The 19,536-nt window shown below is 42.9% G+C and overlaps 1 protein-coding gene across 1 annotated transcript; it reads left to right on the forward strand.

The window, feature by feature from the left end:
- Positions 1-12,092: 12,092 nt before the first annotated feature.
- Positions 12,093-19,292, forward strand: LOC104258977 (1,25-dihydroxyvitamin D(3) 24-hydroxylase, mitochondrial). Its single transcript, XM_059827332.1, has 11 exons — positions 12,093-12,350; positions 12,446-12,636; positions 13,070-13,163; positions 13,856-13,952; positions 15,158-15,249; positions 16,051-16,162; positions 17,561-17,706; positions 18,021-18,187; positions 18,375-18,453; positions 18,878-19,072; positions 19,182-19,292. The coding sequence occupies exons 1-11, from the start codon at positions 12,093-12,095 to the stop codon at positions 19,290-19,292; spliced, it is 1,542 nt and encodes a 513-aa protein (XP_059683315.1).
- The last annotated feature ends 244 nt before the right edge of the window (positions 19,293-19,536 follow it).

Raw genomic sequence — 19,536 nt, forward strand, 5'->3', positions numbered from 1 at the left:
GTTGGTAGGACTGAACTATTCACCCTCCCCACAGAGGAGGAGCCGGGGCATGGGAAAACGAGGGAAGACGAAGAAAAGCGCCCGGCGGCAGCGACCCTACGCGGCTCGGGGTTTCTCTCTCTCCCTACAGCCCCCAGGCCAGGGGGCTACCCGGAGACGCCACAGGGCGTACAGTAAACCTCAACACATCCCCACAGCGCTTGGTACGTCCTGTTTAAAGGGGCAGAGACCCGACTCCGCCCCTCCGGCGTCCAAAAAAGAGGGCTGTGGCTGCGGGCTGCTAGTGCTGCCGCCAGGTGGCGCCATGAGGCGGGGCTGGGACTTCGGCTTCCCGCCCTCTGGGTGCTGATGCCACAAGCCCGGCGGGTGCCCGGTGAGGGCCAGGGCCGGCCCGGCCAGCAGCAGCCTCCCGAGAGAGGACGGCCCCTGAGGGGGAGCAGGGGTCGGTCGGGCCGTGCCCAGCCTGAGGCCGGGGCCAGGGACTCCTCCAGGCTGTCCCCAGCCCTCACCAGCCAAACCAGCTGCCTTTCTGGCAAGGGAGGTGGAACAGGCCTTCAAGTTCAAATCATTGTGGAGAGACTTTTTAAGCAAAAATAAATATTTTTCGGAAAAGGCTGGTTGCCAACTTCTAAACAGAACCAGGGATAGCTGGCATTTATGCTCCATAATTGCCTCCACATGCTTAAGTTTATTTAGCTCCTCACAGCTACAAAAAAAAAAAAAAAAAACCCACACCCAAACCAGGTCATCATAACATTTCACAACCGCGGGGGAGAGGACTGGCATTGTGTGTTCCTGATGCTCAGCTGCGACGGGTACAAGGCCTCTGATCCAAAAGCCTGGGGCCTCGGTGGATGGGCACATGCGGCTGTTAAGTGATGCGAGAGCTCAAAACTGGCAGGATTTCTGAAGGCATTTGCATTGGCGGAGGCTGGCCTAGCCACTGCCGCTGGCAACAGCAGCTGAGACTCCTTGAGACTCTGTGATCAGCTCCTGCTTGGGTCTGCCAAGACCTTCTTGAAGAATGATCAACATCTCCGGTACCCGCAAGCTTTCAAAAATTTAAATACACCTCAGCTACAAAGATTTCCAAGTGATAGGCTGTTGTGCCAGCGTCAGGTGGGGATGGCAACAAGCATGCAGTGTAAGACTCAGAAAGGTGTTTGAAAATATCTTCAGGTGTTTTGCTGTGATTCATCTTTCTGGTATGCCCTCCTGTGAGCTGCAGTTGAAAGTCGTTAAGAGTTCGACCCACAGAAAGTACCTGGGTATGGAGAGTCCAGGGCCCTGGGTGCTGTGCTTTTAGAGTGTTTGGCTTTGGAAAGGGATTTGGAAAGTGGAGTTAGAGTCTGCAACTCACTGAGCAGTGTCTGGGGAGAGTTTGGATCTCCAGAAAGAAAACCAGACAGCGCTGTGACCAAGGAGCTGTCTAGGGTCAGCACATTCAGTCCCAGGCGGCCAAAACTGCTAAACTTTTTCTCAGAGCTGCTGAGAATCGCCTCCACCAGTTTGGAGTCCAAAGATCAAAACCATTTCCTGAAGGCAAAATTTATAACCTTTCTTTCTCAAGCTGTGCTTTAAAAAACCTAATACCCGACTACACGCAACGGTCTTGTTCTTCAAACACTTATTCATGATACGGGAGGCTGATATACACTTCCCTGCTGTCTGACGGCATCCCAATTCACGTCTCCCACCCCCCTCCTAACATCTGAACGTTAAATAATTCTGTATGTTATCCAGTGACCGTTTTAATGAAAAATATAGGAACAATCAGTGGAACAGAGTGCTAGTGTTTGATTTTGTTAGAACCCCTTGTTGCTGAGGGAGAATCCAGGCCTGCAGCTGCGGGAGAATCCTTGCTCCACGATAGCTCATAAAAGTCCATTCCAAAGGGGATCCATGGAGAACAATAGAAGACAACACCCAACAGAAGAATGGGTGTATATTTTTAAAGTTTCCTGTTGATTTCCTGCAACTAGGCCTTATTAGGAAGAGCTGAAATATAGTATGCTCCATTCAAGTCTTAGCACATATACTAACACCATTCTCTCTCAGCCTTGACTTTGTCCATCATAGATGGGAACAGTATAGCAGCCATACTGCCTGTGAGAATTAAAAGTTTGGGTTCCTGCTTTATTACTTACGGAGGTGGAGCTTACGCCAACGGTGTGCAGCTTCATTTCATAGTAGAGCTGGTTTGGGAGTTCTCTTTCAGTAACTGCTTTTTGCAGAATAAGTGTAAGAAAGTCACAGCTACTTATGGGAAAGATTGCAGCAGGTTTCTAGCTTAAAAATTAGTTGAGAGGAAAAAATTTCAGAACTAGCAAAATGTTCTATAATGGATATTTACTGAATGAAAAAGTTCTGTTTTTTTTCAGTTCAGAATGATAGCTCATTTCAAAACTCCTGTTACAAACTAGAAAAAACAGAATAGAAAAGAAAATATTTTGAGTGGCCCTCAGGCTGACTGTTACCTTTTATTTTGGTGCATAATTTTGACTTGACTCCCACTGAGGGAAAAAATCAATCACAAAAGTTCTCCCTGGAGAATTATGTTATTATTAAGTTAGGTAAAAACACAATCCTAATTCTAAGTCTCTCCTTTTCTTGGAAAACAAACTGTCATCTCTCTGGCCATTCTCCTAGTCTTCCCTAAGTCAGCTATCTTCTCTCTTCTTAAAGATCCCAGTATGAAAGGATATAGTCTTGGTTATTTCCGCGGGTGGATTAACTGAATAATACATCTTAGGTCCAAGCCAATGTAATTTCCTTCAAGAGAAAAGGAGTGGATTTCGTAAGAATTTGATGACTTGAAGGCTTTGAAAATAAATCTTTTTCTCCCACATGCTCAGGCAAGGTTTGTGGTGTGAGCATGTTGCCAAGAGTAACTTACTGTAGACCTTTCTTATGTAAATAAAAGTGAAAACAGTGCACGAGTGCAAACATCTAGTGGTGGAGTAAGATAAACTCATTGAACTCAGTGACCTCATTTCTCTTTCAGTTGCATAAAAGGACTTGCTCTTTCTTGTACTGGTCCTTGTTGTTGTTGCAAGTGTGGCTAGCTTCACCTTGCACTTCGGTGGGATCTCTTCCACAGTGTGTATAAACCCCACGCCCTTCATCTTACGTCTCCTTTGTGGTTCTTTTTCACATTTTCATTTCACGTTACTTCTTGTAGCCTTTTGCAATACATCTCAGTGGGAAAGAGTCTTCCTGTGCTTTTTGCTGCTTGAGTGAGTGAGTTGTTTTGAATTACCAAACTCTTTACCCTTTTCCCTGAAGTTACACAGAGCTCTTTCTCAGTCTTTGAGCATCTTGAAACACCCACACATCAACAATGTTTGTTAATACAAGATGCATTAGAAATGGAACAAACTTAATGGAGACAAAGTGGTCAGTTTATCTAGATTTAGCCTTTATGAAGTGCATCGCTATTAGCAAAAGCTGCACAAAGTTGTACTATTTTAATTGTGCCAGTATACTAAAGGCGTACAGGTTCCATATCATGTAGGTGCAGAGCTAGCAGTAGCATGGCATTTCCAATGTTAGACAATGTGACTTATTGTGGTATAAAGGTCCTTATGTCAGAATGCCTATGTCTGCCCTTCTTGTACCAGCATTGCGAGAGGAACAGAGGTTGCAGAAAAAAATGCTCTTCTAAGGGTGGTGTTCTTTTCCAAAAAGACATGCCAGCTCTTAATGATACAAGTCTTAAATATTTATAGGACAAATCCCCCTTAGTTTTACAATCTTTTGTGGTCTGAGGAAAGGAAGGAAGATTTTCTCAGATTTTTAACCTTGTTCTTTCAAAGAAATAAAATCCCTCCTGTTAGTCAAAAGCAACATCACCATTTCATCATCAAGCCCTCCTCCATGTTCATATATATCCAACATTAGAGTTGTTAAATTGCATTAGCACCTTTCTGCAAGTCACCCCAATAAACTTCACCCTCTGTGAAGAAAACGTCTCTTTTCCCTCGCTGTAGTGCTTTGCAGATAGTTCTGCAGCATCAGCTGGATCCATGAAGCCAAGGGGAGTTTCTGCTGGCTGTTTGTGCCTGAGAGGGAAGCTGGAGATTCCCTTTTGCTGGGAAATCCCTTTATGGTGAAGCACAGTAGAAGACCTTACTCCACCTTTGTGGACAGGATATTCTGTAAACATAGTGCTTTATAATTCCATAATTATGGCCCAGCAGAACAGTTGTTGCCTCATGCTGGTTTTATTTAAACTAAAAGGTAAGAGCTATCTCTGCAATCCTGCCCTTCCTCACCACTACTTGGCATCTCAATATCATCAGGGAATACACCAGGGTCCAAAATATTAGCCATGTATTTCTGTTACTCCACAATCCATCCTGTTGCAGAAATTTTTCTAGTGGTGGAACTTCTCTCAGTTTACCGGGAACATTTTGTGGCCCGTACTGGAAGTCTCTCTACAGGGCCTACAACTGCAGCATCAGTCTTGCTCTTTTTTTACTTTTGTAGTTCATCTTCAATAAGAACTGCTCACAAACTGCCTAAAATCAGGTCTTCAGTTACACCTGTAGAGTAGAAATAATTTTCTTTCTAAAAGCAACACTGTCAGTGCCAGTTTCAAAAGTCGGTATGTATTTCTTGAAAAATACACATAAGGAGGAGTAGAGTCCTGTTCCCTTCTTAACCATCACCCTGATGAATTCTTTTCTCTTAAAGCATTACAAATTTATTTGCCACTGAATCTGGAGGCTGGTTCTAAACTCATAGCAGGTTTTTCAGTAACATTCCCTGTCTGTAATGTTACTCAGCATTTTTTAATCTGCGCAAGTTTTTCTTTTTTGTTTTTGGTGGGGGGAGTGTTGGCAGAATCACAATGGAGTTTGGAAGAAGAGTTTTCCTCAGGGAGGTATCAGATGTGCTCATTTGATACTTTACCAAAGAGAGCAATAAATATATTAAGTGTTTTCCCAAGGGCAATAGTTGCGTTCAGTAGTGATACATCTGAGGAAACGAAACTCTTCCCTAGAGAGGTCTGTGGCCAGGCATTTGGACTGAAATGAACAGCAGGGTTTCAGGCAAAGGCTTTATCTGATGAACTACTGATGCAGTCTGCTCTAATCCTTCCAAAAGCAATGAACAGGAGTAACCAGGATGTGGCCCAGAGGGTATTGAGTTCAGTGAAGCATAGTCCAAGTGCCTTTTGGCTGACTAATGGTAAAGGGAGATAGAGATTTTGTATTTTCTTATGGCTCTAATGAAGACAATAGAAGCAAAATACACTCAGTTCACAGCAATTCACTAGTTAAAGTTCAAACTCATCTCTTTGTGGTTTTACAGAAGTACTGCTAGATTAATAGTATCTTTTACATATCTATTAGGGCTTTCATCAGAAAATACTCTAAAGGCCATAGACAAGGATTGTTTCACACATCCCCTCCCTGGGATGAAACGCAGCAGTGCTCTATAATAGTCAGTAAAAAAACATTAAAAATCTCCTATTTATTTGCCATTTCTGGGAAATTTAGAGACCAGATATTATTACCAAACTGTAATCATGGGCCAGATTATGATAATACTAATAACTAGCACTCCTCCTCTCTGAACACTTGCAAATGCTCATAGCTGTGGTGTTGTATATCATTCAGAAGACATTAGCGCCAAACGGCACAGAAGCTACTAACAGCTGGTTGGGGCTCTGAGTTCTGTACTGGCTCACGGGGAGACACTGCTTGTTTAGTCGCTAACTTACCCTCCTAAACCATCTTTCTCGTATATTGACAAGAGTTCAAGACACTAACCTCATGAAAGCATCACCTATTATCTTGGTATTTCAGGGGAATTTAGAGACCAGATACTAATATTTGTGAAACTCTAATTCTAGAAATATAATACAGTATAATACAAAAATAACATGAAATACTACATTCACAAAATTATGCTTTATGAGATTTTATACCAACATGTCCGCGCAGCAACGATAAGATAAATATTTATTGTTATAAGATAAATGTAAGAAAAATGTGCAAGAACAATATTGTTATTGTCTTTTCTTTGACAAACTGGCTAGTAGTGTCTCACAGAAATAGAGCTTTCAAAATCTTAGCAAGTAACAAGCATCTGGTTGCTTTCAAAAGACTTGGTATGAGGTCAGTTTTACCTCAGCAGAAACAGATCCATCAGACCGAAAGTAAAGTAATCTGTGCAAACATTACAGGCTTAATCAACAAATCCAGTAAATTGCATTAGTTTGAGTCTGATTCAAGTGTTTGTATAACCAGCTTTAGCAAATTCTCTCAAGAAGTCATATAACAGCTATTTTTCCAGGCAATTAAGACAGTCACACAACAACTAAAAGCTTCAGAGTCATAAACGTAGATCTTTATTTTAAATTTCAAGTGTTGTTTGAGTTAAAGGGATACTCAACACTTCTTGCTTCTGAAAGCTTTCCTTGCTTTTGGCAAACAGTTTTTGGTCACTTACTTACATTGTGGAGTTATTAATACCACTAAAACCGATAATATTTTCATAATTTTTCAGTACTATAACACAAGTGGTTCTTTGCACATTAACTGCATGTGAACAAGGCAACTGCACGTGTAAAATGTCTTAGCAGAAGGTGAAATGTATAATTGCACATAAAAATTAATATACACGATTGCTCTTAAGTGCACTGTTTCTGTAAGCAGAGCTAAAATCAAGATTAATTTCCCAATGGGGAAAAAGCACCAAGAATTACTGTCTCGGAATGCGGATAGCAGCATACATTCATCATGGTAGAGATGCAAGCTGTTAGGGGTTTTTACAGCTGGAAACATAAATATATGAATACCTACAGAATTTAGGTGCCCTTTGGATTTGGGATGCCTGAAGATCCACATTTTGAACTGTATAAAGATCTAACACTCCATGTCTCCACGTGGTACGGCAAATTTTAACTGACTCCTTTGGCCTGAATCTTGGGCATAATTTACCACCCAAATGCTTCTTTCAACTTTAGGCGGAATCTTTCACAGTCCCTCCTAATACTTTCCCAGGTCCCTCCTGCCCTCTATTCCATTAGGATCAGTTAATGAAGACAGGTATCTAGATATTGCGTATTTACACAGGTCTTACCTGAATTGGATGCAAGCTGGCCTGATTCTTAGATACATCATCTAAAGTTGCTAACACCCACCACAAAAAATAAAGGAGTTTAATGGTAATTTATGGAATCTATATAATTATAGTCTTTTGTTGGTACTGCTAAACTAAAATGTTTCAATAAAGACTAGCTCTAAAGGCACAGTGCTTACATGTTACGGATCATTAGGTAGCATGAAAGAGGATAAGTCACCCTGTTCAAGTGGTGAGGAAAATACTATTTACGTTTTACCTTTTTGTGTCCTCTAAGATTTTCTTTGCATAACATCATGTTACGCTGATAACATGAGCAATAAATTGACACTTTTATTTTTACACTGTCATAAATGTACATAATTCTTTTGCAAGTAAATAACCAAATTACATCCCTACTCATTGGGACAAATGTAAAATATAGTTAGATTGTACATTAAGCCTGTCAATACTTGCAGAACGGAGAAGGATAGGATGGGTGTTAACAGGGAAAAGAGGGGTTGTGGACATCTGGGAGAAACAAGGCTGAGAGAAGCAACAGGACTTGTCCTATACTAGCTTAGGATGACGGTGTCCACCCGCAATTACCGCTCAATCACAAAATCATGGTTCCAGTAGGTACTTCTGAGCCATCCCGAGTGATTCAGTTCACACTGAATTCCCTCAATTTCCCCCTGGAAGTGTTGAAGACTAATAAAGAGAAACCAGGACTTCCAGTATCGCCTTTCATGACACAATATCCACTAGTGAAATTCCTACCTCCTGAATGTGAACCATATGCTTTGAAAAATGCAATGTTCTGACAGATTCCTAAATGCTACTGCTTTTTAAACTAAATGTGCCTTCCATAGTTCTGTGTGGAAGGTGAAGAAAGCTGCTAGTCTTCTGTCAGTTCTGTCCAAAGAGAAAAATTCAGGCTGGGACAGTAACTCATTCTCACAGCATCCTAATGCACAAATCCTTTGCTGCAACAACTCCCTTCCCTGCTCAAGGAGGAGAAGACTGCTAAGAGACAGGAAACTGAAAAAGCCAAGAGAGTGGTTCTAGGTATTACAAGAAAAGGGAAGAGCCAGTCAAGTCCTGAGTATTTCCAAACTGATTGTCAGAACATCTTGTCATGGACCTCAATTTCTTGGTCTGTGCTCATCGCTTTCTCCCTGACTTATGCCCTGTAAGCTTAACCTCTCTAGAGAATGAAGTATACATGGACCACTACTTTTTTCATGTAAAGCAGATAATAAATATTTATTCACAGAAAAGATGGTTCAACTTTTTTTTTTTAAGTAAACATTAACTATGCTTAATTAAATCAAATAATCTCTTAATTTTCTTGAACCGTGTACTTACTTAATTAGAGACTCCTTCAGTAGTTGAATGTCACAATGTTTATTGCAGAAGTAGATATCTCAAACAGGTCATGGCCAGCTAGAAGATTCCTCGGCTGGTGGAGTTTGAGCTCTTCTCCTACCTTTCTGTTTTTCTGGATCCCTCTCTAAGGATTATCTTGTTCACAGTCTGCTCAGCAGACCTTTATTTCCACACTGCTACTGTCATTTTGTAGGAGTGTAATCTAGTATGCAGTGAGATCAGAAGAGTTTAGTGTTAAAAAACTAGTGTTTGAGTAAAAATGTAATAAAGATTTCTTTTGCTTTCGTTTTACAGTGTGTCTATAGAACAACTTTGAGGTCTCACCTTTCAAATACATTTCAGTTTCTCTTTTGTAGAATGGGAATTACGGTACTTTCCCATTTCCTAAGCTGAGGCTTAATTCATCAATATTTACAAAACTCTAAGATCCTCAGCTGGAAAGAGACATAGAATTAAAAGTGTATAAACAAACATGAGCAAAAACCTGGAATAACATCTTTGTGTTTTGACACTAGAATTTACAAGTTGCATTCAGTTTGTCTTCCCCAGCATTGTGAAATACCTTGTCTGTGACAGAGATTCTCCCTGTGTAGCCTACCCATTCTCCTATAGCACTTTTACATTGTAGCATTTTGGAAAATGCAGGAGATTTCAAAAGTACTTTAGGGCCGAAATAGCAAAAAGCTTTTCCAACAAGGAGAAAGAATAGAGGTCAGGAGACAGGAATTGTGTAATATGTCACAAAACAAACCTTCTGGAATTACAGGTATTAAGAAAGAAAATCCACTACCAATCTAAAGCTCTTTCCCACTTAGGAGTTATTTTGGTAATGTTCAGTGTATTTGAAATGCACTATATGAAAAGCACTCAGTTCACTTTGCATGAGCTCAATGCTTTTGATATGTTTTACAATATATTGGAAGTTCAGCTGTTGTGTTTCAATGAGATTTCCAAGCACACCTCAGTCTCTAAATCCTGGTGAGGAGTTCTTAGCTTGATGGGGTTTCCAAGCTTTATTTAAAGAATATGTTACTATTGTTTCCCAAGAGGTAGGACTAGCAATTACTTCTGCTCAGGAAGCAGCTCTAAAACTTGGATTTCAGGTACTGATTAAATATTTCAGTGATGAAAAAGTTACATGATGAAAAAGTTACGCTGCGATACAGCCTTTCTGTACCTCTGCAACAGTCCCCGTCATATGTTCTACAGAAGCATCACACTGGTAGATCATTTTTCAAGGAGCATTCTCTCCTGACATCTGAGACTGCAGAAATCAAAAGACTTTTTTCTGTAGCAAAAAAGAAACGTAGAATAATACGTATCATAAGCTATTTACTTTTGATCTTCAGATGTTTCCTGGTCTTTGACCTAAAAATATTCCTTGCCATAGTGTAGAAGTGAAGAGGGCTTTTCACTCACAGTTGTCATTAGCTGTTACAATTATTAGAAAATATTGGTAAGTCTGTGGACAGACATCTGTGGGACAATGGTGTCATCTTCACTGTTACAGGTGCCTCAGTGGAGTGATACTCCTGTGAGGATATGCCCCAAAAATTCAAGAACCCTGTAACTAGTGTCGTTTTACTCTTAAGATAACCCTTGATATGTTCTAAAGGTCACCAGAAAAGATTTTGCTGAAAACTAAAGGCTTGGTTTTGAGATCTCTTAAAAGGGAGGGGAGAAAGGAGTAAAGGCTGAAAATGCCCTTAGAACTGCATTTTACCAGAAATTGAGGCAATCATTAGCTCTCTCAGCTCCAGGCCTCGCTGAGCTACAAATATACTAGCTTCCTTGCCAGGGAGTTACATCATGACCACAGAAGTTAAATAAAACCTTTTCCATTCTGTAATTTAAAAACAGCTTAATAGAGAAGATTTCGTATTAACAGGATGGATTCTTCCCCATAGCAGCGACGAACATGGAAAAATTGACCTGTGCCCAGTTTAGTCTTGACTTGCCTATTCCAGACTCTTCTAAAGAGATCGTTTCACAGGCGCTAAGCTGTGACCCCTCAAATGAGTTCATTTTGATTCTTTAAATAGACAGGTGTCTACAGAGCACACAAATTGTCTCTTCTTGTCTGGTTTCTCAGAAGAACTTATCATTGAATGAAGCCCGAACTGCACTCAGTCTACAAGGACAGCAAGATGTGTTTCCAGTAGAACTGGTTCAAAGAAAACAAATCACAAGAATGTCAACTTCTTGTGGTGTTTCCCTAAAAAGAATTTGCAAACCTTTGAACCAGCTTTAATTTTAAAGCCTGCCCAGAAAGTGCTCTGATCTTGTGGCCCACATAGTATGATCCTATAGAAGAAAATCACTGAAATAGAGAGGTGAGATTGGGAAGGACATACAAAAATCACGGAAAGAGTTTGCAGTGAGATGTCATGCTTTTGTATGTTTTTCTCTGCATTGATCACTGCTACCTTGCTTTTTTATTGTTATTAATTTGACTTTGAGCCATGTGCCTTTATGGGTCTCAGGTTCCGTGTCAAACCCATCTTCTGATTATTCCTCTGCTTGTCCCTTGTCTAACACACCCGTCTATCTGCACACCCTGCATCTTACCGTCAGACACTTAAATAAAGGGGATTAAGAGCTGACTCACAAAACGCGGCTTGGGAAAGATGAAAAAAGGTAGTGTGGGGTGGGAGAAAATCAAGCCCTCATTGTAGCATACCTGTCTTTCCTGGAAATCCTCAGGTTTACAGTCAGCTTTTTGTCTTGCAGCAAGATCCACAGCCTCTCTGACTTCTCCTGCAAGGAGAGGACAGAGAGCCAAGTACCCAGGTGACCTGAGCTGCTTTATCTGTGCTAGCACCTCTCCTGCCTTCACTTAGCCTGAAAATCTTTGGCTCTCTCTGAGGGTTACTGTGCAGTTTCCGATTAAAAGACTCATGGCAACAACTGATTTTTGTCAGAATTTAATGGCTGCCAACACTAACAGTGAAGGGAATTTTGCCTTCTCAGATGATGCACTCGCATGCCCTTTTCAGAAATAGGTGGTTAGTCAGCCAGATAGGGTAAGAGCAGTCCACCCACCAAAACTTGTTATTCCTCAGCTCCCTGCATTTTTTATTCCATCATTTCAAAGCGCAAATACTGAAGGAAGACTGAACTATTCAGCCACCTGTGCATTGCGGTACGAACACTACAGCCCCCCCCACGCTTCATGCGGGTGCGCCCTGGCCGCCTTGCCCCCCTAAAAAGCCGAATTTAACACAAAAAAAAGGGAGAGAAATTGCTTTATGAGACGGTTCGCACGCACGCCAGGCAGCTTCGCCGGGGAGCGGCTGCCGCTACCTGCCGCGCTCCCCGCCGGCGCCGCGGGGTCCGGAGCCGCCGCAGCCCCCGGGAAGGTCCGTGGGCGGCGGGGCCGGGGCCGCCGGGAGCCCCCGCGAAGCTCTGCGGGCGGAGGCGCGGACGGTGCTGGCGCGGTGCCCTCCTGCCTCGCCTGAACCCTTTCATGAACCGCTTGCCCCGCAGCCTCGCCGGGCCGGGCCGGGCCGGGCCGGGCCAGCCGGCCCCACCTCACCCCACCCAGGGCTCCCATTGGCCCCCGATGAAAGTCCAGCGAGCCTCCAGATGCTATATATGTCCATATGTGCGGATGGGTGTCTGTCACCGCGGCTATGGGAGGCTGCAGCATCTTCCTCCGGCACCCCGCCCTCACCTGCGGCCGCGCCGCGATGAGCCCCGCCGGGCGCGGAGCCCCCGCGCAGCGGTTGCTCGCCTCCTCCCTCTGCGCCCTGCGGCCGGCGGCGACCCCCGCTCCGCGGGGCCGCGGGCACCCGCTGGCCGCCCTGCCCGGCCCCCCCAGCTGGCCGCTGATGGGCAGCCTGCCCGACGTCCTCTGGAAGGGGGGGCTCAAGAAGCAGCATGAGACGCTGGTGAGGCGGGCGGAGGGATGGGGATGCTGCGGCGGGGGAGGCAGGGGAGCGGCTGGCACTCACCGGGGCGGGGGGGGTCTCTTCTGCGCCCCCAGGCTGAGTACCACAGGAGGTTTGGCAAGATTTTCCGCATGAAGCTGGGGGCTTTCGACTCGGTGCACATCGCAGACCCCTGCCTCCTGGAAGCCCTGTACCGCCGGGAGAGCGCCTGCCCCCAGCGCCTGGAGATCAAGCCCTGGAAAGCCTATCGGGACTATCGCGACGAGGGCTACGGGCTGCTGATCCTGTAAGTGGCACCCGCAGGACCCGGGCGGCCCCGGGGAGGTGCAGGGAGGGCCGGTTGCTCGCTGCGGTGGCGGGGAGCCGGTGCGGGCGAGGGCGGTTTCCGAGGTGCCCGGGGGATGCTGCGGGCGGGCGGCCGCCGCCAGCCGACCTGCCGCGCCCGGCTCCGCGGGGACCGGGCGGCCCTCCCCGGGCTTCGCTCCCGCAGGGCGGCTGTGCCCGCCGCCCCGCCGCCCGGAGCCGCCGCCCGGAGCAGGTTTCATCCCCTGTCCCCCGAGAAGCGGCTGCGGCGTCAAGTTTGCGCCCGTCGGTGCGATGAAGGAGCATCGGCGCCCGGCCGTGTCTTGTTGCACGTGCTGCGGGTTTGGGTTTTTTTCTTCTTTCTTTCTTCTTTAAGCCCTTCTCTTTTCAACCTCCCTGTTTTTCATTCAATCTAGGGAAGGAAAGGACTGGCAGAGGGTAAGAAGTGCCTTTCAAAAGAAATTAATGAAACCCAGGGAAGTTGCGAAACTGGATACTATGATCAATGAGGTACTGCGCTTTGAGAAATTCTTTCTCTCTCCCCCCACCCACTCCCCTGGAAAACTGGGAAATAAAAGCAGATCAAGTGATCCGGTTTACCTGGATAGCTGTTGATCTGCTCTACAGTGGTAAAAGCATGAGTTCATACTCTAAAATTACTCCGGGAATAGTAAGTGCAAACCGATTATCAGGTTCTGACCGAAAGTGAGACCACACAGAAACCCGTAGTTGAGATTGTCTGCCTCCACAGAGCAATAAGGTGATATGGGGTCCTGCCTTTCCCTTGCATTCAGTGTTTTACTTCTTCAATCTTATGTTCCTCCCATCAGGGAACACCTCCCTCTTTAACCTCTGTGTTCCTCATTGAGTTTGAGGAGCACCTGTGATAAACAGCTTAATCCTCTTTATTGTGAAACTCCAGTATTATCCCAGCATCAGACCGAAGCATTTCATCCCTGTGGAGGAAAGCTCAGTTCATCGAAGTACAAGCAGTAATAGCATGAGAGTCATGTAAAATCCAAACATATGTTAACACAGGGGGAAATCAAATCTTGTTCAAAGAACAGGAAACATAAGTATCCCTCTCTTTTGTGAGATTGTTATCTATTTAAAAGACAGTTGAAATGCTAAATTACACAGGATTTTTATTAGATGGTGTAATTTTATTCCTTTCTTTTCTCTCTCTTTTCTCCACCACTTAGGTCCTGGAGGACTTCATGCACAGAATAGATGATGTTTGTAACCACAATGGACAAATAGAAGATGTCTATTCAGAATTCAACAAATGGTCATTTGAAAGTAAGTTGGTTTTTGCCTGAGAATGGTATGCATTTTGTACCTGCCGTGGCATTTCAGTTAAAGTATGATCAGTGATGACAGTGTAGGCTGATTATTTCCAAACTATCAGCTACAAGATCATGGAAAGTGGGTTGCAGAAAAGCCAGGGGACTGTCAGTATACATACAGAATTCATCAGCATCTGTACAAACTCTTCAGTTCTGTCAGGTTATCTATGTGGCTTGTAAAAAAAACAAAAAAAATCAAACATCAGTAGTGACTTACAAATCCAAAACCTGGGGGAATCACAGTGCATTTATCTGGAGTGGGATCAGATAGCACATGAACATTTTTGTCCATCTGATATTCATTAAGTATCAGCAGCACAAGATCAATTAAATGATCCAATAGCAGTGAATAAGTATTCATTGTAGACAAGGGTTGGAAAATCCTGTTTAAAATGTTTATATTGGGATTGAGAAGCACTGGAATAAGTTACCAAAACAGGAGCCTCCATCTTTAGAAACCTTTCAGAGTACAGTAAGGAGCCATCTGCCAGGAATGACTTAGGGCAGAAGAAACTGCATCAGTGGTTCCCAACAAGGAGGGATGGTCAGGTGTAGTGCGTAACTGAACAAGCTCTGCCAGACCTGTCTGCTCTTGGCTGGCTCATCTCAGCAACCTGCTTACTGAGTTCCTGAAAATGTTTTAAATGTTTGTTGGGTTTTTTTTCCACTGTCAGTGGTGATGGCTGCTTTTGGAAAGAGAGAAATAGGAAGTCACAGCTTTGGGGGAAAAAAAAAAAGAACAAGTGGAGAGTGGTGGAAGCTGGCTGTGGAAAGGGCAAGGGGATGCTGGACTAGATGGCCTCCTCAGGTCCTATTTTCCTCCAACTCAGTTCTCCTCAGTAGCTTTGCTGAGTAGCTTACTTGCCAAATATGGCAGCCCTGCTTGGCAGAATGATCTGCTGCTCATGCAAGGGAATAAGTGGTGATTCTTATTTGTGAAGGAAGTGCCACTGTAAGGGCACCTTAGCTAGATATACTGCTACTTGGGTCTGAGGCAAACGTGCAGAAGGTGCTTTGAAGTGCTGTTCTGACAGGTGTGTATCGTAGAACAGAGACCATTTTTCAGAAGGATAATCCAAGCCATTCCTTGACAATAAATGGTGGACACCATGCACTCTTTTGTTTATATCATTTAATGATAATATTGCTTAACAACAGGTATCTGCCTGGTGCTGTATGGAAAGAGGTTTGGTCTCCTACAGCAGGATGTAGAAGAAGAAAGTTTGAACTTCATCAAGGCTGTAAAAACGGTATGGAAGAGTCTTTACTGGGACTGTAGTAATTTTTTACCCCCACTACTAATGAGAGGGTACCAGTTCAAATGGGTCACCTAAAAAAAGAAGCTCAAGCCTCTGTGCTACATGTGTATTGGCAGCCTTGCACGTCCAAGGCAACACTTATATGTGCAATGCTAGTACTGACCATCTGACTGTCCCATTTACGAAATGCTTACATCTGTAGGGGAAAAATGCTGTATGGACATCAGAGTTATCCTGGAAATAGAGTTGTCAGGTTGGTTGGTTAACTTTCCTCTCCCTTTGGGACACCTGTTGTGCAATGCTGCTGTTAGTTGGGTGGGACTCTTGGAGTTGTGTGGGATTATGCAAATACGCTGGATTTGGAGATTAGTCATTCCTGCAAGCACACCTGCTGTGCATCTTGCTGCAACTTGGACTCCAGTGATATATATCTGCCTAATTTTAGCCATCTAAAAGACAGGCATCTAGCCTAGCCTAGTTTTTTAGCTCCATCTGTTGCCAGGGGAGAGAGAGGCACTGCCAAAGGGTGGCATATCCCATTCTAAAACAGGTGCCTAAAATAGATAGGAGGAATCACCCACTAGAGAAGCCTCCTATTCTCCACTGACTGTCCCTAATTTTTATCTGGATACAGTCTAAGTAGGTTGAGACCCATCCTTTCTGTCCAGGATGGAAAATCTGCCAGAATCGTGACTTCCAGAAAAATACCTCCTACTTTACAGTCTAATTTTGTTCACAGATTGCAAGTAGATAGATTAAAGAAAGATTTCAAAAACTCTTTCTCCACCACAGATGATGGCTACTTTTGGAATGATGATGGTGACCCCTGTGGAACTTCACAAGGGTCTGAACACGAAAGTCTGGCAAGCTCATACTAAAGCATGGGATGATATATTTAAAACAGGTTATTTTTTTTAACATGATTTCTCTCCTTTCCCTTCTGCTCTGTTTCCTACTTGGTGGAATTAACTTTCTTCATACTTGCTACTGCCCTACGCTGCTGTTAATTGGTACCTTCAGCACAGATTGAGACACCTTTACTGCAGCTAACCACAAACCTATTCCAAGAATAGGAGCACTGTTTTCTTATGACTAACACTTAGCTCTGGTTGTGTGGCAATACCCAATCCCCAAGGAAGCCCCAGAAATTTGGGAGCCAGCAACGTTGTGAGTCCACTTTAATCTGTCATAAAAGTAAACAGTCAGAAAGTGTATAATCTCTTTAAAGGCAAGGTATACAAGTGAGAAAAGGGACCTCCCTCAAAGGGACCTCAAAGGGAGTTGTCTTCTTGAGAAACAAGAATTTTACATGCAACAAAAGCACGTTTGCTAAAAAAAGAAATGATAGGTTTTCTGAACCACCTGGAATATAGTCATAAGTCTTAAAAACAGGAGCAATTTAAATCATAAAGTACAGTTTGGCTTTTTGACAACATTTTCTGTCTATTTAAGATGAATTGGCCTTCAAGGTTACAAAAATTACTCTAACTCCAGATATGAAGTTATGTTTATATTTTTCAATATTTTGCTAAACAGTGACAGTTATAGCTAAAGATTAAGAAAGGTTTTGGCACTTGGATGGTTGTAATGCTGAGTGATGTATTTCTCTTAGGTATTTGAGTACTTAATGCTTCAAGAGTTTTGGTCATGCCAGCCACACATGCACTGATTTTATTGCTTCTTAGTTTATGGGGTTTAAGAAAGACACTTTAAACTAGTTTTGTTCAGAAAAAACAGTTTGACACCTTCATTTGACATGAATAGCTCCTTACTAGGAACTGGTCTTAACAACTGGGATATTCATGAGAAAGGGTGGGCAAAATCTAGTCCTCTATATTTGAAAAAAAAAAAAAGCATGTAGAACTTTGGCATCTATTTTTGCGTTCTCATAGTAAATCAAAGGCTTAAATTTCCCCTCGGGGAGTCTGAGTGCTAAATCTCTTTGATTTTTTAACACCTTGATCCCCTTTGAAAATCCAACCTAATAAATTTTACACACTTGTATTTCTGCTTGCTAAGTATTTCACTCAACACATCATTGATTTCCTTTCCTAATGTAAGAAAGCAGAATTACTAATAGTTTGCAGGAGCTCTTTCTGTTCAGAAGTGATTTTTGTGACTGAGTTCTTTGTTTAAAAAGTAAAAATACCATTATTTATTCAGTATAATGCTCATCGCTTGAAAAAAAAGCACAGCTTGGGATCCTCTTTCAAAATCCTGCATCTAAGCTGTGTACTTACTTTTATTTTTAAAGTATTTTTAGTGATTTTCCATTAATTACCTCCTGCTCCTCCCTCCTCAGCCAAGCACTCAATTGACTGTCGACTGGAAAAGCACTCTGCAAACCCTCAGGAGGATTTCCTGTGTGACATCTATGCTACAGGACAACTTTCCAAGAAGGAGCTGTATGCTGCCATTGCAGAGCTCCAGATTGCCGGAGTTGAAACGGTAAACCTGACTTTCCAAGAACTTGTTAAAATTAGCATCATTCCAACTCCCTACTTTCTTCCATAACATCTGGGAGTGAGCTAATCCTGCAGTTGTTTCAGCGGCCTAAATGCAAGTGAATTTGTACCTGAAATCACTAGATCCTTTGTTCTGTTCGTTACTCCTAGAGAACAACTGAGGTGGCTTATAATCCCTTAGGCTTACAAAATACCATAAGGGAGTGACCAGCTGTAAATGTTGCTTTGAACTTTTGGCAGCTTCTTGTTTCTGTCACCCCAAATGGAGGTCTTACGTTTCTTTTTGGTTTGTTTCAGACGGCCAATAGTTTACTGTGGGTCTTGTATAACATTTCACGCAATCCACATGTTCAGCAGAAGCTTTTCCAGGAAATACAAAGTGTTTTGGCTGCTAATGAGAGTCCAAATGCTGAGAACTTGAAGAATATGCCTTACCTAAAAGCATGTCTGAAGGAATCCATGAGGTAAAATTCTGAAATAATTTGCAAAAAGCAAAATGATCAAAAAGTTTTTTACTAGCTAGTGTGTACTAGGGAGAAAGAATTTTCTAGTATATATAATTTTGTTCACCTTGTTGTTTAGGGTAAATTATGATAGACACATGAAGAAAAAATGCTGGAAATTTAACCCATTTTGTTTCTTTCTCTGCAGACTAACACCCTCGGTGCCGTTTACCACTCGCACCATCGACACAGAAATGGTTCTGGGAGATTATGTACTGCCCAAAGGGGTAAGTCAATCAATTTATCTTACTAGAACATTTTGTCGTTGATTAACTGTCCTGTAAACCTCTGAAGCTGGTCATATTTCAGTCTCAAAATGACTTTGCCAAAGGATGAGTCCCAGGATAAGGAGTGAGGAATTCACACCAAGAATTCCCAAAAACCTAAAACTGTACCTGCCTGCACTGCTGTTGGATTTAGACAAAAATATTTTAGTGTGCTATTTCAAAAAATTTTTTTAAACTTTCCAATGATTTTCTGATGAAACTATGACCCTTTCTCTGTTCGAATTAATCTTCAGAGAATTACATGACATCTTCTGAGGGAACTGCCTTGCCTTTACTGTTGCTATTTTCTTCCATTAACAAGTTGATTCACTTGGTAGCTCTAAGCCAATTTGTAATGACACTCTCTCTATTCCTTTGTTTATAGACCGTGCTAATGATAAATAGCCATGCCCTGGGTTGCAATGAAGAGTACTTTAATGGCTGGACTCAGTTTAAACCAGAGCGCTGGTTTCAGAAGGACTTAATAAATCCTTTTTCTCATGTTCCATTTGGCATTGGGAAGAGGATGTGCATCGGGCGCCGCGTAGCAGAGCTACAGCTTCACTTGGCCCTTGGCTGGGTAAATACTCCAACATGGTATTCTGTACACAATGTTGGGTTGTTCAACATTTAACCTTATCAGAAGATCTAGAAGCCAAAGCAGGCTAACTGAAGTGTTTGTGTTTCAGCTCATTCGCAAATACCAAATTGTAGCAACTGACAACAAGCCAGTAGAAACACTCCATTCAGGAACACTGATTCCCAGCCGGGAGCTTCCCATTGCATTTTGCAGACGATAAGGTATGTGCGTAGGGGCCTCCTGAGTACATGAGACTTTTCTTTGAACCTCATTTAGAATCTTCATAGAACTGTGAGTGTAAGAGAAGAGATGTTTTTCTAAGCTTTATTCTCACAATGTGAAATTTATTAAAAGCCATCACATTTCATTACTTGTTTAACAGAAAATATTTTATGTACTAAGAAGACAAATTTTCTATGGCTTATGGCTCTGAAGTTAGCTGTCTAGTTTTAAACTCCAAGAGA

Source organism: Gavia stellata, chromosome 20, assembly GCF_030936135.1.
Source record: "Gavia stellata isolate bGavSte3 chromosome 20, bGavSte3.hap2, whole genome shotgun sequence".
Taxonomy (NCBI): domain Eukaryota; kingdom Metazoa; phylum Chordata; class Aves; order Gaviiformes; family Gaviidae; genus Gavia; species Gavia stellata.

Bases quoted from the DNA above. Each gene is read 5' to 3' on its own strand.
- LOC104258977 (XM_059827332.1), top strand. From the start codon at position 12,093: ATGGGAGGCTGCAGCATCTTCCTCCGGCACCCCGCCCTCACCTGCGGC. The intron at 13,164-13,855 runs GTACTGCGCTTT...TCCACCACTTAG, and splicing joins TGGATACTATGATCAATGAG to GTCCTGGAGGACTTCATGCA. The intron at 13,953-15,157 runs GTAAGTTGGTTT...GCTTAACAACAG, and splicing joins CAACAAATGGTCATTTGAAA to GTATCTGCCTGGTGCTGTAT.